The sequence below is a fragment of the Osmerus mordax genome, chromosome 6, assembly GCF_038355195.1.
Source record: "Osmerus mordax isolate fOsmMor3 chromosome 6, fOsmMor3.pri, whole genome shotgun sequence".
Taxonomy (NCBI): domain Eukaryota; kingdom Metazoa; phylum Chordata; class Actinopteri; order Osmeriformes; family Osmeridae; genus Osmerus; species Osmerus mordax.
The window spans coordinates 3255983-3272263 of record NC_090055.1 but is presented as its reverse complement, the minus strand read 5'-3'; the positions used below and the strand labels follow the sequence as shown (position 1 = coordinate 3272263).

Below are 16281 nucleotides of genomic sequence, written 5' to 3'. Positions count from 1 at the left end.
AGCAATAGTGATTTCAGAATTGATGCTTTTAAGCATATTCTGATATTTGTGAACCCCCCCCCCAAAAAAAACAATTATAATGAAAGAAATCCCTCAAAACTAACAATGAAAATTACTTGGCAAAAGTACTTAATTAAATAACAAAAAGGACAGACAAAATTAAAAAGGGCTACTCGCCAATTCCCTAAAATCTAATCTTCTAAAGCTCAATCTTCCAAAGACGATCTTCAGCTGAGAAGAAACTTCTCTGTCATTTGTCTGCAGGCCGAATGAGTCTCAAACAAAGCTCCGAAACTAACGGATATGGGTATTTAACTGTTTTTGTCTGATGCAATAAGCAGGCAAGACGGAGGAAATACGACCTGTCTGTGTTCCCATATTGTAGCCTGGGAGGGATTTCCCTAGGATTCCCCACAACTAGCCAATCATAGGGTCTGAACCCCACAATCTGCTGACCGTGCAACCAATTAGAGGCAGAGGAGGTGAGGTCACTGAGTTGTGGTGAGAGAAAGTGGGGAGCGGGGGCGAACGAGCGTGTGAGAGCGAGGGAGCAGGAGTTTGGAGGAGACAGGGAGAGGATTGTGTGTATCTGCACGTCTCAATGACTCTTTTGTCCCTGTGTGACGACAGGGAGACAAGAGACACTGATACTTCAATGTAGTGTTTCATGATGCCGCTGATGGAGCCTGTTATCAGGCCTTTAGGTTCTGTCTCCACAGTCAACAGAAGAAACAAGAGGCACCGGGTGTATCCTCTTTCCCTTTGTCGCCCTCTCTCTCTCTCCCATCTTCTTTCTCTCTAAAAGGATCATGACAGACAGTCTGCCCTCTCTCTCTCTCTCTCCCCATCTCTCTCTCTCCCCATCTCTCTCTCTCCCCATCTCTCTCTCTCCCTGGTCTGTTTGTCGTAGCGCTAATGCATTGTGTCTGGCCAGTGGGTCAGTGCTAGATTAACTTCCCAGTCTCTCTACCTCCATTTCCCCCTCTGCTTCCCTCCCTCTCCCCCCCCCCACCTCGGTCTCCAGTGGACAGACTGCATCAATAACACTCGCCCTCTCCTCTCCCTGGATGCTCCCTCCTCCCCCCTCCCCCCGCTTGGCCCCGTGCCAGAGGCGGGGGTGAGGGGACAGAAGGGGGGCGGAGAGGCCTTCCTGCCAACGTGGCGATGCCGACTCCATCATCTCCACGTCGGGCTTTCTGCTCCTCTCCCTCGCCCCCTCCCTCCGCGTTGGGCTCGGACCGTCTCGTCTAAATCCCTCCCGTTAGTCTTGGTGGTGTCCGATGCACGCCGTACAACTGAGCTCTTCATCTCCCGTCAGCCTGGGGCATCTACCAGGTCTGATCACCCAGTCCTCCCCATCTCTAACACATCACACCGGGCCTAAGGCCCCATATTGGATTCAGCGGCTTCTTAACAGCTCCTATGGGGAAACTCCAGGAGATGTTCGGATGCTGCTTAACGCGTCGAATCTCCGAGGCGATTACGGAGGCAAGACATCGCTTTGGTTCTGTAAGACTGAGGTGTGAAGCTGGGATTCTACAGCGCAGTACACAAGCCGAGTCAATAAGAGAACTAGGCTTCCTGGTGCGCAGACTGCAGCTGGCACCACGTAGCACAGAAAGAGTTCACATTCGGGGGTTGGCCTCTCTTTGCACACAAACAATGCTGAACATAGTTTCATTCTTATACAGGACAAAAGGTTACATCTGCAACTTTTCTGACACTGGCAGTCGGTAAAGGCCTTCACAGTTTGGGTAAAAGCCAGAGCCGCTGGTTAGGGTCAGGGAGAATCACTGGAGACTCACTGGAGCTAGGGTTAGGGAGAATCACTGGAGACTCACTGGAGCTAGGGTTAGGGAGAATCACTGGAGACTCACTGGAGCTAGGGTTAGGGAGAATCACTGGAGACTCACTGGAGCTAGGGTTAGGGTTAGGGAGAATCACTGGAGACTCACTGGAGCTAGGGTTAGGGTCAGGGAGAATCACTGGAGACTCACTGGAGCTAGGGTTAGGGAGACTCACTGGAGACTCACTGGAGCTAGGGTTAGGGTCAGGGAGAATCACTGGAGACTCACTGGAGCTAGGGTTAGGGTTAGGGAGAATCACTGGAGACTCACTGGAGCTAGGGTTAGGGTTAGGGAGAATCACTGGAGACTCACTGGAGCTAGGGTTAGGGTTAGGGAGAATCACTGGAGACTCACTGGAGCTAGGGTTAGGGTTAGGGAGAATCACTGGAGACTCACTGGAGCTAGGGTTAGGGTCAGGGAGAATCACTGGAGACTCACTGGAGCTAGGGTTAGGGAGAATCACTGGAGACTCACTGGAGCTAGGGTTAGGGTTAGGGAGAATCACTGGAGACTCACTGGAGCTCGGACATCCTGTCCAGCAGGTTCTCAGCCACGGCCTTCTCCTTCATATCCATGGGAACGCGGTCGGTCGGGTAGTGGGACTCCACCTCCACCAGCTCCTGCTCGTTGGGGGTCATGCCCATCATCCGCTTCTGCCTGCGCGGAGGGGGGGGGGGTAGATGGGAGGACACAAAAAGACACACACACAGGGAGTCAGGTAGCTGAGCGGTTAGGGAATCGGGCTATTGAATCGGAAGATTGCCGGTTCGATTCCTGGCCATGCGAAATGACGTTGTGTCCTTGGCCAAGGCCCTTCACCCTACTTGCCTCGGGGGGAATGTCCCTGTACTTACTGTAAATGTAAATGTACAAAGCACACATAACAGGTCAGGTGGTTGAAGAGACTGCCCGGTTGCATACAGTACTGTTTTTGCTTGAGTTGTGAATGATCCAACACACAGCAAAGTGGACAGACACAGGTGTACTCTGCAGACAGGCCAAGCCCTTTGAGGTCCCACGCAGGTGATCATGATCATCAATAACACAACCTGGTCTGGGGCCTGAGGCATAGATATGGTTGGCTGCTCTGTAGTTAGAGGGGTAGCCGGTTTAGGTTGTTTATTTGCTGGTCAGATTTGGATGGTCAGGGAGGTCATGGAGACGATTGCCCAGGGTCAGGGTTCAGAGTCAAGGTTCACGGTGGTTCAGGGCCAGGGTTGATGGTCTCTCACCTGAAGTCTTCAAGCTGACGCAGCACCTCGGTGACCTGCACGGACTGGATCTCCTGGGCAAACCGTCTCTGCTGATCCTCAGGCAATAGGTCAGGACGAGTCCGATCTGGGAAGGAAGGGAGGGGGGAAACGAGAGGAGAGGGGGAAATTCAGAAAAAGAGGGACACATTCAGGAGCAAGACCAGGTGGAGCCGACACGTGGGGGATGTCCCCTGAACAAACTTGATTGGAATTCCAGATCACATTCTAGGCGTTAAATGGTGGCGCAGCAAGATAAAGTAACGGCCATGTTGGAGTGAGCAGAGGTGAGACTTACCCAACTCATAAGACACAGACTGTGGGACACATACTCGCAGGATCTGAGGACGGGGGGGACGGGGAAGCCAAAGAGGGGAGGGAGAGAGGCACAGGTTAGAAACACATTTCCAGTTGAACATAGTTTGTTACACCACCAACAGACCTTATTTTATCAAGCTCGGGGAGGATGGGGGGGCAGAGGTGAGCGCAGTACCACGGCGCCGCCAGCAGATGTCGCTTCGACACACAACGAGAACGTTTGATCGCAGGACAGACAGAAAGCCAGCCGTATCAGACTGCATCTGTTCTAACAATCCAATAAATGCCGTTAAATGGCTCATATCAAAAGAAAGGAAGAGAATGAATGGGAGAGAAAAAAAAAAGAAAGCTTGATTCCTGAAGGCCATTCCCACGATCCCAGCAGGAAGTTGCCGGTCAGAGAGAGCGAGAGTGACACAAGCCAAACAGAGGGAGAGAGATAGAGTCCAGAGATTAGAAGAGGGGGGAGATGAGATGACAGAGAGAAAGAGAGAGAGAGAAAGAGAGAGAGAGACAGAGAGAGGAAAAAAAACAGATAGACAGAGGTAAACAGAGACAGCGAGGCAGACAGTAAGCTGCTGAGAGGCCCGGGGGAATGAAAGGCAGACAGTCACAGTGCACACCAACATGATCAACAAACACTGTTGACACACAAACAACAATCCCAAAGCACACTTGTCCAGAGGCTTTTTTACCCAAACACACACTTCCAGTGGCAAGGGTGGCTGAAGGGGGAGGTCCCAAATATTGTTGCTGAGCAACCACCCCTGGTCTCAAGACTGTCCTCTTAAAGCTAGCCTCTGTTTCTCTGCTCGGCCTAAGGGCGGCGAAAGCAGCACTTAGAAGACGATCGCTTTCTTTGATACCTGTCCCTTCCCTGCAGTTTGTGGTTGTGTTGTGATCTGGTATGAAACTGCACTAATCATTAGTCGAGGTTGAACAGAAGTTAACTTCTGTAGGTGTTTCTGCTGGACTGTCCATGGCACTGCACCTTACTACGCACTTTGGAATCAAGACCTTATTGTCAGACTGTATTTGAGATGTAATCATATCACTGTAGTATTATTATTTTTGTCATGATACATTAATCAGCTTGCTACCACAGTTGACATGTTATTGTTGCCATTTACCTAATCAAATTAGATATTGTTGTATTGTAGTATTATTTTTGTTCGACGGGCCTGTTAGCTGAGATGGGATTTCTTAGCGATAAGTCTAGTGGATCCAGACTGTTCCTTGACTCTGAATGCAAAAATACTGAACTATGCACTTTAAACCCAGGATTGTCTCCAGTGCTGTCAATCTCCATTATCCAGTATGTCACTTCCTGTCTCTGTACTCACCGCCCTATTCAGTATGTCACTTCCTGTCTCTGTACTCACCGCACCCTTGTCGAGGAAGGTGTTGTAGAACTCCACAAACTGCTTCCTGGTCTCTTTGGTGTTGGTGTTCTTGAAGAGTTCCGCATGAAGGAAACACAACTGGGAGGAATCATGGGAGGTAGAGGCGGAGGGAGATGGAGGGAGATAGAGAGATAGAGAGAGAGATAGAGAGAGTGTGAGAGAGAGAGTGTGAGAGAGATGAATACAAGAGATGAATACAAGAAATGGAATTCAGATGGTGTGTGTGTTTGTTGACATAGGAGTGATTCACTCGCTAACGTGACAACCAAGATGAGAGGGAAAAGTTTGGGAATGGGGCGGGGTGCAGTGCGGTGTGGTTGAAGGTCAGTGTGGCGTGGGGGAGGTGGTGGTGGGGTGGGGGGGCAGTAACAGTACCTGGTTGGGTCACCTTGTCTGCATGCAGAGTAAAGGGAGAGACAGGCATGCTTTAAATCCCCGGAAATACACACCCACACAAGCGTGTTGTGTCACACACGTGCACAAACACACGCAATGCACTTACGCACGCACACACACACACACACACACAGGGGTGAACTAGACACACAGTATGTGCACACATGCACATCTGCCCCTTATTTGCATGTGCATTGTGGGAATTGTAGGTCTTACCAGAGGGGCACAGTCAAACTGCAGGATAACATGTTGCAGGAAGACCAGGAGGTGAGTCGGTCGGGTCTTTAGCAACTCTATGCTGTTGAAGTGACTACACTGGTCATCCACCGTCTGAGAAAAGAGAGAGAGATGGATGGAGAGAGAGATATGGAGAGACAGATGGAGAGACAAAAAGATGGAGAGAGACAGACAGAGATGGAGAGAGAGACAGAGATGGAGAGAGACAGAAAGCGATTGAGAGTCAAAATCAAATCAAAATGTTTTTGTATAGCCCTTTTTACAAGCACTTTTAGACCTTTTTCTCCATCTGTTTCTGACAGAAACAGATGGAGAGAGAGACAGAAAGAGACGGAGAGAGAGAGAGAGACAGAAAGAGACGGAGAGAGAGAGACAGAGATGGAGAGAGAGACAGAAAGAGACGGAGAGAGAGAGAGAGACAGAAAGAGACGGAGAGAGACAGAGATGGAGAGAGAGACAGAGATGGAGAGAGAGACAGAGAGAGAAAGAAGAGGGCGAGGCAGGCAGAAAAGGGGGGGGGAGGGGGGGGGGGGGAGTCCAGGACTGTCACTCACCGTCACCAGGTCGTTCTCAAAGTCCTCGTCCTCGGCTCCTATGATGCTCATGGTTGTCTGGGACCCCTGAGGCCACAACACACGCGGCTGCAGAGAGGGAGACAACAGTCAGGACATGGTCTCACAGGCCTGGCCACACACACACACACACTCTCACTCTCCAAGAACTGCGGCGCGCTCACGCTTCCCAAAACGAGGGTGTCTCTGTCTCTCTACGCTGTTGGACGATGGATAACGGTGAAAAGTCCAAACGTTTATTTTCTCCCAAACGGGAAAAACGGACGCGCAAACGCCTTCAGTTTCAATGTGGAGAGACCCGGAGGGACTGCTTTCCACCGGCAAGACAGCCTAGCGGTCCTGCCGGTGGGCAAGCGGGGATGACTACCTGCTAATTCTTCAGGAGTCAGGTGGCTGAGCGGTTAGGGAAGTGGGCTAGTAATCTGAAGGTTGCCAGTTCGATTCCCCGGCTGTGAAAAATGACGTTGTGTCCTTGGGCAAGGCACTTCACCCTACTTGCCTTGGGGGGAATGTCCCTGTACTTACTGTAAGTCGCTCTGGATAAGAGCGTCTGCTAAATGACTAAATGTAAATGTAATTCTTGACGTTACAGACTAATTAAGCCATGATCCTGTATGCAGACTGCGTGTTCTCCCTCCTTCCAAGCGATACTAAAACATTTACGCTTGAGAATGGTATGTGGAGGGGGTGAGGGGCTCGGTAGAGAGACGGGGCGCGATAAATATTTGATCGTGGGACGTGCACCACCGGAGCAGAGTGAAGATCGGAGTGGTTGAGCCCGTAATGCAGCTGACTCATGGATCCAGCTTAAAACAGTTTCCTGAGGTCAATAACATGTTGGAGGGGGTTCGAGGCCTCTCCCCTCCCTGCCCCAGCCACACTCTTCCTCTGAGGGCCATGGGCCTATTACTGCTTTGAGGAAGCACCTAGCCATCAATCACCCACAGCCAACAAATATATTCACCACTGCTCGGAAATAGAAGTACAGAAGATTTGCTGTGAACAGATCTTTTTTTTTTTTTTTTTTTTACTGTCACAATCAGGATCACAATGACTCTTATTGAGAGACTTGTTGCTCTTGTTGGTTAGTTGTAACTGACTTTAAACTATTGTACTCGCTGTGAAATATATTTTCGTTGCTTGCTTTTTTCCCCACAGGTACACACCATTGCACTTTTTGAGGTTCATGTTGTTTAATTGTAACTTGTTTAACTACATGCTCTCATGGTTCTTCCCTTTGGGACTTATTTGGTTTTCACAATGTGTGCTTCATGTTTTGGATACCCGCAATGTTTGGGGCTATCTCGTTGTTATGATCAGTGACCTATGCACTTTTGTAAAACTCTCTCTTGGAAGTCGCTTTGGATAAAAGCGTCTGGTAAATGAATACATGTAAATTAAAATGTACTGTGTGTGTTCGTTTGTTTGGGAAGATGTGGGGTGTAGTAGTGTGATGAAAGCTGCTGGGAACTGAAAGAGCGAGTCTGGAACGTTAGTGACTGAACCGAGTGAGGGAGGAAAAGAGGTGTTTGACGTGGTCAAGGAGGTCACGGAGAAAGCTGTAAAAGAGAAGCAGACTTGGACAGAGAAAGAGGAAGAGAGGGGTTAACAAGAGGTGAGAGCCTCCTTCAGGGCCATGCGTGGGCTGCTGGAGATGAGAAAGACCAGTGGTACTAAACCACACGGTTCACCCCACTGTGTAGTTTCCATTCTTGATGTTGACTGCCACTGTGGCAGTGCCACAAACCATCATCACCTAAAGGGAGTCAGGTGGCTGAGCGGTTAGGTGGCTGAGCGGTTAGAGAATCGGGCTAGTAATCGTGCAAAATGACATTGTGTCCTTGGGCAAGGCACTTCACCCTACTTGCCTCGGGGGGAATGTCCCTGTACTTACTGTAAGTCGCTCTGGATAAGAGCGTCTGCTAAATGAATTAATGTAAATGTAAATCCATGTCTCAACACTTCACCAAAACCTCAAGTTCACACAACCATAACCAGTGGAATGTTATGTACAGATGGGAAATGTAATTCTCTGGTGGAAATATATATATATATATATATTTTTTTTTAATCCATTTTCATTTGAGCCTGTTTCGCCGTATTAATGACAAGAAAACAATCACGGCTTTATACTGCCGCCGTGTAACGACTTCCTGGAACGCCTCTCTCAAAAAAGCTGTATTGCTAAGCTAGTTAGCGCAAACAGGCCTCTGTGGTGTCCCATTAGCAACAGGCCATCTAAAGGCTAATCTATTGTGGTGGTGGTGTGTGTGTGTGTGTGTGTGTGTGTGTGTGTGTGTGTGTGTGTGTGTGTGTGTGTGTGTGTGTGTGTGTGTGTGTGTGTGTGTGTGTGTGTGTGTGTGTGTGTGTGTGTGTGTGCGTGTGTGTGTGTGTGTGCGTGTGTGCGTGTGTGTGTGTAGAAAAACACAGGGGAGTTGAGAATGCGATACCCCGGTCGGGGGAGAGAGAGGTCAAGAGGGAGGGGAGAGGTATGAGGATGCCACGATCTGACACCAGAGGGCAGGATAGATGAGAGGGAGGGTGCCGGGAGACAGGATGGAGAGAGGGTGGACAGAGGGAGGGAGGGATGATGGAGAGAGAGCACATCGGGGAGAAGGGAAGGAGGGAGCGAAAAGGATGGGAGGATGGAAGGAGGGATGGAGGGAGGAGGAAAGCAAGCTGTTCTAGAGTATTGAGACGTGGCTCAGAAGCTCAGGAGCCCTGGAGAGGAGGCAGCTGTGTAACTACCCCCCCCTCCCCTCCTCCCCCCCTCCTCCTCCCTCCATGACATTCCAGCACTAATTAGGTGTCAGCTGGCATCAATCTATTGATAGCCATCGAGTGTACGTGGCTTTGTATGTGTTGCCAGTGTGTGTGGCAGGGGACTATGTCTATGTGTGTGTGTGAGAGAGTGGTTGTGTGGGGAGGGTGGGATCTGACATTGAGTAGACACTGTTAGTGTGTGCTGCTCTCTATATTATTTATGGGTGGGACAAGTTGAGTGCTCAATACTGACCATGTCCTCTCTAGGAAATTACAGAATGTGACTCCAGGCTAGATGAAGTTGTGTTGAGTCTCTGTCCAATCATTTCATAATTCCTAAGTTAAGGCACTGTTACAACAGCTCCGGAGCTTATACCAGTCTCCCCAACACGTGCAATGTTTTATAACCGTTTTACACAACCAATGAGAGAGCTGTATTTGAGTGGCCAATCCGTGACATCACTTCTTCTTTGTCCATGCTCCTGTGGAAGGGGACTGGACTGCAGCTGTTGCAATGACATGGCAATATCTGTCAGTCCATCGTTTAGATTAATGTTCGTTTGGAACAATGAATGAAAGGGAAGAAGAATCCAGAGCCGGGTCAAGAACTGTTTTACCAGAACCTGCCGGAAGAACTTGAAAAACTTCTAAAATCCACACACACTTCGAAAGGTTCAACAGGGCTACTTAGCGCATTGTTCCTTTAACAGACCCCCAAAAAACACCAAAAAGAAGTTCTTTCCAACTCCAAAAAGGTTTTCACAACGAGTTGCAACTCCAGCGTCAGTAACCTTTCAGAGACATTAATAACACACTCCTTACATTTCTCTGTTCTGGACAGAATCCACACCTGCTCTATTGTGCAAGATCAAATCATTCCTGTATCAGAACACCCTGTCCACACACAATGCTGTGTCCTGTCCCCATCTCCTGCCCTTTGCTGTGAGTTCACTGCCTCAAAATAGCATAACGGCTAATGGCTGGTTAATGTTTGTGCTGCCATTTATCTGGCCCCTCATCAGGCCCTCGCCTCCATTAGAGGAGCCTCTGGGGTCCTACTCGGAGGGGGGTGGCCCCTGAGGCGCCTGACCAGAAACTCAGCAGGAGCCACACAGACAGGAAGTGGGTGTAATTTCCTCAGGAAGCTATCAGATACATTTCCTGCTCGAGTTTATCTCAGAGGCCTGAGAAAGAGAGAGACAGAGAGAGAGAGACAAACAGAGAGAAAGAAAGAAAGAGAGAGACATGCTAAGCTAAGCAAAAAAAAAATTATGCACGGTGCCAAAAAAAAAAAAAAAAGAGGAAGAGAGAAGATACCAAAAGGTCAAATATCAAATTAAGAGTGTGGCACCCTTCTCTGCCCATGTCTTGTGTTCCCCAGCACACCAGTCAGGAGAACCTACTGGGCCAGGACTGAGGAGAACCATTCAGGGCCAGGACTGAGGAGAACCATACAGGGCCAGGACTGATGAGAACCATACAGGGCCAGGACTGAGGAGAACCATACAGGGCCAGGACTGAGGAGAACCATACAGGGCCAGGACTGAGGAGAACCATTCAGGGCCAGGACTGAGGAGAACCATACAGGGCCAGGACTGAGGAGAACCATACAGGGCCAGGACCGAGGAGAACCATACAGGGCCAGGACCGAGGAGAACCATACAGGGCCAGGACTGATGAGAACCATACAGGGCCAGGACTGAGGAGAACCATACAGGGCCAGGACTGAGGAGAACCATACAGGGCCAGGACTGAGGAGAACCATACAGGGCCAGGACTGAGGAGAACCATACAGGGCCAGGACTGAGGAGAACCATACAGGGCCAGGACTGAGGAGAACCATACAGGAACAAGCTGAAGACAGAGAGGCACTATGAGACATGACCCAGAGAAGCACGATACCAGGAGGAAAAAGAGTACAAACCTAAACAACAAAAAAGAACGGGGGGGGGGGGGGGGGAGGCCCGGGGTTCAGAAGAGGGGGAGCGCAGGAGCCATGGAAAAGACGGCAGGATGGTGGCGACGAGGATATGAGAAAGATTGCGACAACATCGGGAAGGAGAAAAAACTGCCCGCTTGTGGAAGGGTCGAGAGAAGAGAAAAAGCCAGAGTAATGTTTCCTGAAAAATATACAGTCACTCAAACATTGGGACTGAAGTCTGCATCAATCAGGACTAGTGACCAGTGACCACTAAAAGGTGAAAAAAAAAAATTGAAACTTTTTGGTGACTGGGGAAAAAAGTTTCTCAAAGAAAAAAGTTTTGAAAGGTTGAAACAATATTTGAGAAAAAAAAAGTTTTGAAAGGTAAAAAAAAATAAGAAAAACATTTTCAAAAGGTTAAAAAAATATTTTGGATTTTGTTTTTTTGTAAGGAAGGTTTAAAAAATATTTAACAAAAGTTTTAAAAGATTTAACACCCAGAGGACATCTCTGTCTACTGTGTGCGTGTGTCTGTGTGTAGCCCCACATAACCTAAATATGTTCAATACTGCATGGCATAGTTATAGACAATGACACAGAAAGTGATTGCATAACTAGTGTTCTGTCCATGTGTGTGTGTGTGTGTGTGTGTGTGTGTGTGTGTGTGTGTGTGTGTGTGTGTGTGTGTGTGTGTGTGTGTGTGTGTGTGTGTGTGTGTGTGTGTGTGTGTGTGTGTGTCCACAGAGAAGGGCAAGGCAGGGCCTGGGGTGTGACAGGCCAGGGCCAATCCGGGTTGATGAAAGTAAAGCTGCCATGTAATATTTGAATACCAATGATCAACACACAAGCAAATTTTTTTTAAACAACTAAATCTTACGCATACAATCCATCACAATCTCTAGATTAGAAAATCCAACAACCTTTACTTTCTAACAGATGACATTCTATCAAGTTTTATCAATAACACACCGTCATAGCCACGACATATCTCTGTCTACAAGGACAGAGGCCAACAGAACACATGGCAGAAAACGATTGTGTCCGCTTAATGAGAAAAGCTCTTTAACAAGCTGCTAGCATGAAGAGCCAGACGAGTGTCTGTAACCCAGACAGGGACCTGTAGCTGAACCTGTCCCCTACAGATAACATGAGGAAGGAAGGCCTAATGCAGAGAGAAAGCTACAGGTTGCAGCGACAAAGTCAGAGGAACACACAAGGCGGTGGCAGGGGTGAGAGGAAAGGTGAGAGGAGCACGCGAGGCGGTGGCAGGGGTGAGAGGTACAAGCGAGGCGGTGGCAGGGGTGAGAGAAAGAGACAGAGGAGATGAAGGTGTTAGGACGTGTTAGACAGGGAACCAAACAGCTGTGGCGGATGTGTGAACATGTGCCCCAATACCACATCCTCTGCCTTTCTTTTGTTTTAAATCCCCCCCCCCCCCCCCCCCCTCCATTCTTCTCTCTACGCCTTCAACTCGGTATAAGATTTCTTGGTATGGCCGAGCCAATAAAGCCAGTGCATTCATGGCCAGAACGCTCCAGACAATTATGTAATTTAACAACCATTACGTACCGGCTAAAATAAGATTATGAACTCACACAGGAAGGAAAAACCAAAAGCGAGGCTTTTCGACCGCTCGCGTCTCGTTTACGGGCTTACAAAGTACAGCACAGCGCCGTGTCGTACCTGAAAGAGTCGCTGCTTCAGTGGCACCGTGCCAACCATCCTTCCTCCGTCTAGGGGAGACACAGACACACATCCATGTACTGGAGAGAGAAGACGGGTTCTCGATGTAGCCTACTGTAGTCTGTTTGGGGTGTGGTTGGGACCAGATATTTTGCCCTGCCACCAACCCTCTGTCCCTAGGTCGCGTCCCGATCACCCCCAGCCGCGCTACTTGGTGATTGGTTCTTCTCAAACCCGTCCTCTCCAGTCTCTCTTGTGTCTTGGCCCTGGGAGACAACTGGCTTCTGCACTTCAGGGAAATATGTGATAGGCAAAGCCAACTGACGAAGCGTGAATTGGCAGTTCTGGTGGCCTAACTGCTTTCTAGAATGTGTGCGTGTCATTTGCAGACCGAGGGGTAACTGCTCGGGGCTAACACAGAGCCCTTTGATTAGTTCTTGGGTCGAGGAGAAACAGTCTAATTCATTCCAAAGTAGGTGTAGGTCACGTCTGTCTGCCTGTGTGGTGCGTTTTAGGCTACAGCTCGGTCTTTTGGCAACTGTTGACTCAAGGATTGCAGCACATAAAGCTGCTATGCCAATCTGAAATGTGCTGGAGGGGGATTCTCAGAATCTGGGCTGGTTCTAGTCACCACGTTGCCAAGCCAACACACACACGGAATGAATTTTCAGACCAAGCAAGAGATAAAGAATCTCGACCTTCTAACCTCCTTCCTCAGGGTACGTCCATCACTAAAGAATAGGCTAGACATTTAATCATATGAAATCCATTCCAAACTTAATAATATAATAACAACGTTGCTACTAAATTCACAAAGCCGTTAGATCGATCTGCTACTGCATGGAAATCCTCATCCGGCAACGTGTGTAGCTATAGAGGCCGGGCCTGTACGTCACCAGGCTAACCTACAGGTTCCTGTGTTGACGCCCCACCTCTCACTCTATGCTTACACCATCAACCTCTTCTACCTCCCGGCACTGTCGACACACACCCTCAGACTAACCGTGTCTGGTTTCTGTGTCATAACATGACGTGTGTGTGTGAGGGTGCGTGTTAGCCCCCTATTCTCATCCCGCCCCTCGTAACATGCATGTTCTCTTCTGCCTTCTCCCTCCCTCCCTCCCCTCCCCTCCTCAAGAGTAAACCGTCTTTGGAGCCCAATCTTCGTTTTTTCCACCCCAAAATGAAAGAGCGCCTTTTCTCCTTGCTGCCTGACTCACACTCGGACAGAACTCTTTTTTTCTCCCATTTCCATACCTTTTTGGGTGCCTGAAGGCTGGAGTTCGACTACACTGGCAGAGCATTCAACCCTTCTACTAACAGCACGTGTGTGAAGACACACACACACGTATACACACACACACACACACATATACAAAGCATCCCTTCCTGCTGAATGGGTCATTCATGACTCAGGGATGTCGCCTATGTGCACACATGTATCATGTTCCATCTGTTCCACACTCTGGGTGGAACACCATTGGCATTTTGCCGGCGAGGCGAAGGCAGAGATATCTGCTGAAAATGTGGCAACGTGTGTCATGAACTGGAGGCTAAAATTACCTTTTTTTTCATATGATTTCCCCAACTCATTTTTTATGAGAATGAGATGGCAGTAACCGCCTGAATCCTTGACTTTAATGCAATTTAATTCAACAAAGCAACTGCTAGCGTAGACCCGTGCGCACACTCACTTTAGGTCAAGAATGGTCAACGGTTTCTGAAACTTCATGCCAGATAAATACACAAAGGACCAGCACACACAAGTGTCACACAAACATACAGAGAGAAGCTCACAGCTGAGAAAATATGTCAGCTTCCATAGCTACCTTCAAACATGAACACCCAACGCCCCCGGCGTTTGCAACCTTGCTAGTCGCCCCCCTGAGACTGTACTGCCGACACTATTCTTATCATACGTGCATGCTACCGTTATTACACTATTATTGTTGCCACATTTACCTACAGCTCCGTAGCTCTGCAAAGCAAACTAAGATTGCCAGCATCTGAAGACCCAAGACTCTTGTATTTCCTGAATGATAGCATGACAAAGACAGAGGCAAATTAAATTGTTAACATTCCTTTGAAAGAAAGAGAGGGCAGGCCTTTCGACTCTAGACAGGTTTGCACTTGTAGGAGAAAATGGAGAAGAAAGAAAAAAAGACAGATAGAAAGAGGAAAGAGAGAGAGTGTGCGAGAGAGGGAAAGGGTGGCGAAGATAAGATGTGTTGTTCTAACAGACAGGAAGTGGCAAGGCCTGTTTCACACAGAGCCTTAGGGTTAAGCAGCTGGGTACATCACATTCAACTGCCACACAACAAGATTGGATCAACCAGCATGTAAAGGCCACAACCTGCCAATAAAGAATGTAAAAACAAACAATAGCAACAAACCATAAGAACCATCGAATTAATTAAACTTGACTGCCATTTGAACATGTTTGAATAGATCACTGACTTAACTGTGTTCACATTTCAGTGTTCAAACGTCTACTGTACGAGTCAATGTTTCAAATCTGTGTTTTGATTGAATCCATAAGTAAATGGAATGGTATTGCAGATAAAGGCAACATTTCTTTAAGTTCTCGAGTCTGCCCTGCCCCCTAATCAAGTATTGGGGGGGAGTGGGGGGGAAGAGAGAGGAAGAAGGGAGAGACTAAAGTGACTACTAATTGTGTGTTCTAATTGACTTTCCAGTAAAGGTTAGACCATTACACTAAAATGGTATTTAGGTGTACCATTTACAAGTATACTCTTTACGATAGTTAGGCTGGTTGCAATGTAATTGAACACATAGCCTTAGTGTATAATGCTCGTTATTGCAACAGCCTGACTTGTGAAATGTTTACCAGCATGGTGTTTACGGAAAAACGTGTAAGATTATTTTAATGTATGTTATGCCAAAGTCCTATGACCATGTACCACATTAAAACAATACAGTTAACAATGATGGGCGCAAATGATGATGCCATGGCTTGAGTTGCAACATACTGTTTGTTGCATGAATAAAGGAAATATAATCTTACATTGTGGCAGCACACTGTCGCGCTTGAGAAGAATTCGGCGATTAACACTTACCCCTCAAATCTTAAACTCCAGCAAGTTCGAAAAATCGTAGTAAAATAATTTGTTTCGCTCACTCTAAAACAACTGATTCTGGTTGAAAAACGTTAAGATGTCCCGTTTACAGTGTGGCCAAACACAACACATTCCTTTAGCTAGCTTACTGGCTGTCTGGTGTCGAGCTGGCTCCATGCGAAGCCATTTCTCTCGAAACTCTAAATTAGTCCAACGTCTTTTAAAGTCATCTAACTTTAACCTCTCAATGCATATGCTTTATGTTAAAGAAAAAACAGAGAACACCATAGACAACTCACCTCAAAGCACAGCTATTTTTTTGCAAAAATGTCTAATAAGGTTTCCTGTTCGAAAGTTGCCGTATGTCAGTGTAAAAAAAACATTGTACGCGGAAGTACAATTTCAAGTGCACTAACTACCCGAGCCAATTATATGTGGAAATAACGGGCAATGTGTGAAAATATGTTGTGATTATGATATGTGTGCATAGTTATAATAGCAAACAGTGTCTTTGATTTTAATTTGTGTTTTAATAGCAACTTTTTTCTACCGCTTGTCTAAAAGAATGCTTTAAAATGATCTGTTTCCGCACTGTGTTACACGATATACCGTCCCCTCATGAGAAATAGATGGGCTATGATTGAAGATCAATGTGATATTAATGCATCATTCCGTTTTAGATGCCAGTCAATCACATCTACAAGCAAAGTCGGTCGTTATGAAACAATATTGTGCCAAGGCGTTGGGCACACGTGCATCCTTGAGACAGTCTTGGGTTAGCCCCCTCGACAATTTATTATTTTGAAATGGCTTT

The 16281-nt window shown here is 47.7% G+C and overlaps 1 protein-coding gene across 1 annotated transcript in view; it reads right to left on the bottom strand.

Moving 5' to 3' along the window:
• The window catches only part of arhgef1 (Rho guanine nucleotide exchange factor (GEF) 1), a 24481-nt gene extending 8653 nt beyond the window's left edge, over nucleotides 1–15828 (bottom strand). The window contains 7 exon segments of the mRNA XM_067237367.1: nucleotides 2364–2504; nucleotides 3080–3185; nucleotides 3396–3438; nucleotides 4798–4896; nucleotides 5431–5544; nucleotides 6006–6092; nucleotides 15767–15828. Coding sequence (XP_067093468.1) covers nucleotides 2364–2504; nucleotides 3080–3185; nucleotides 3396–3438; nucleotides 4798–4896; nucleotides 5431–5544; nucleotides 6006–6056 — 554 coding nt within the window. The 5' untranslated portion in view covers nucleotides 6057–6092; nucleotides 15767–15828.
• Nucleotides 15829–16281: the final 453 nt, after the last annotated feature.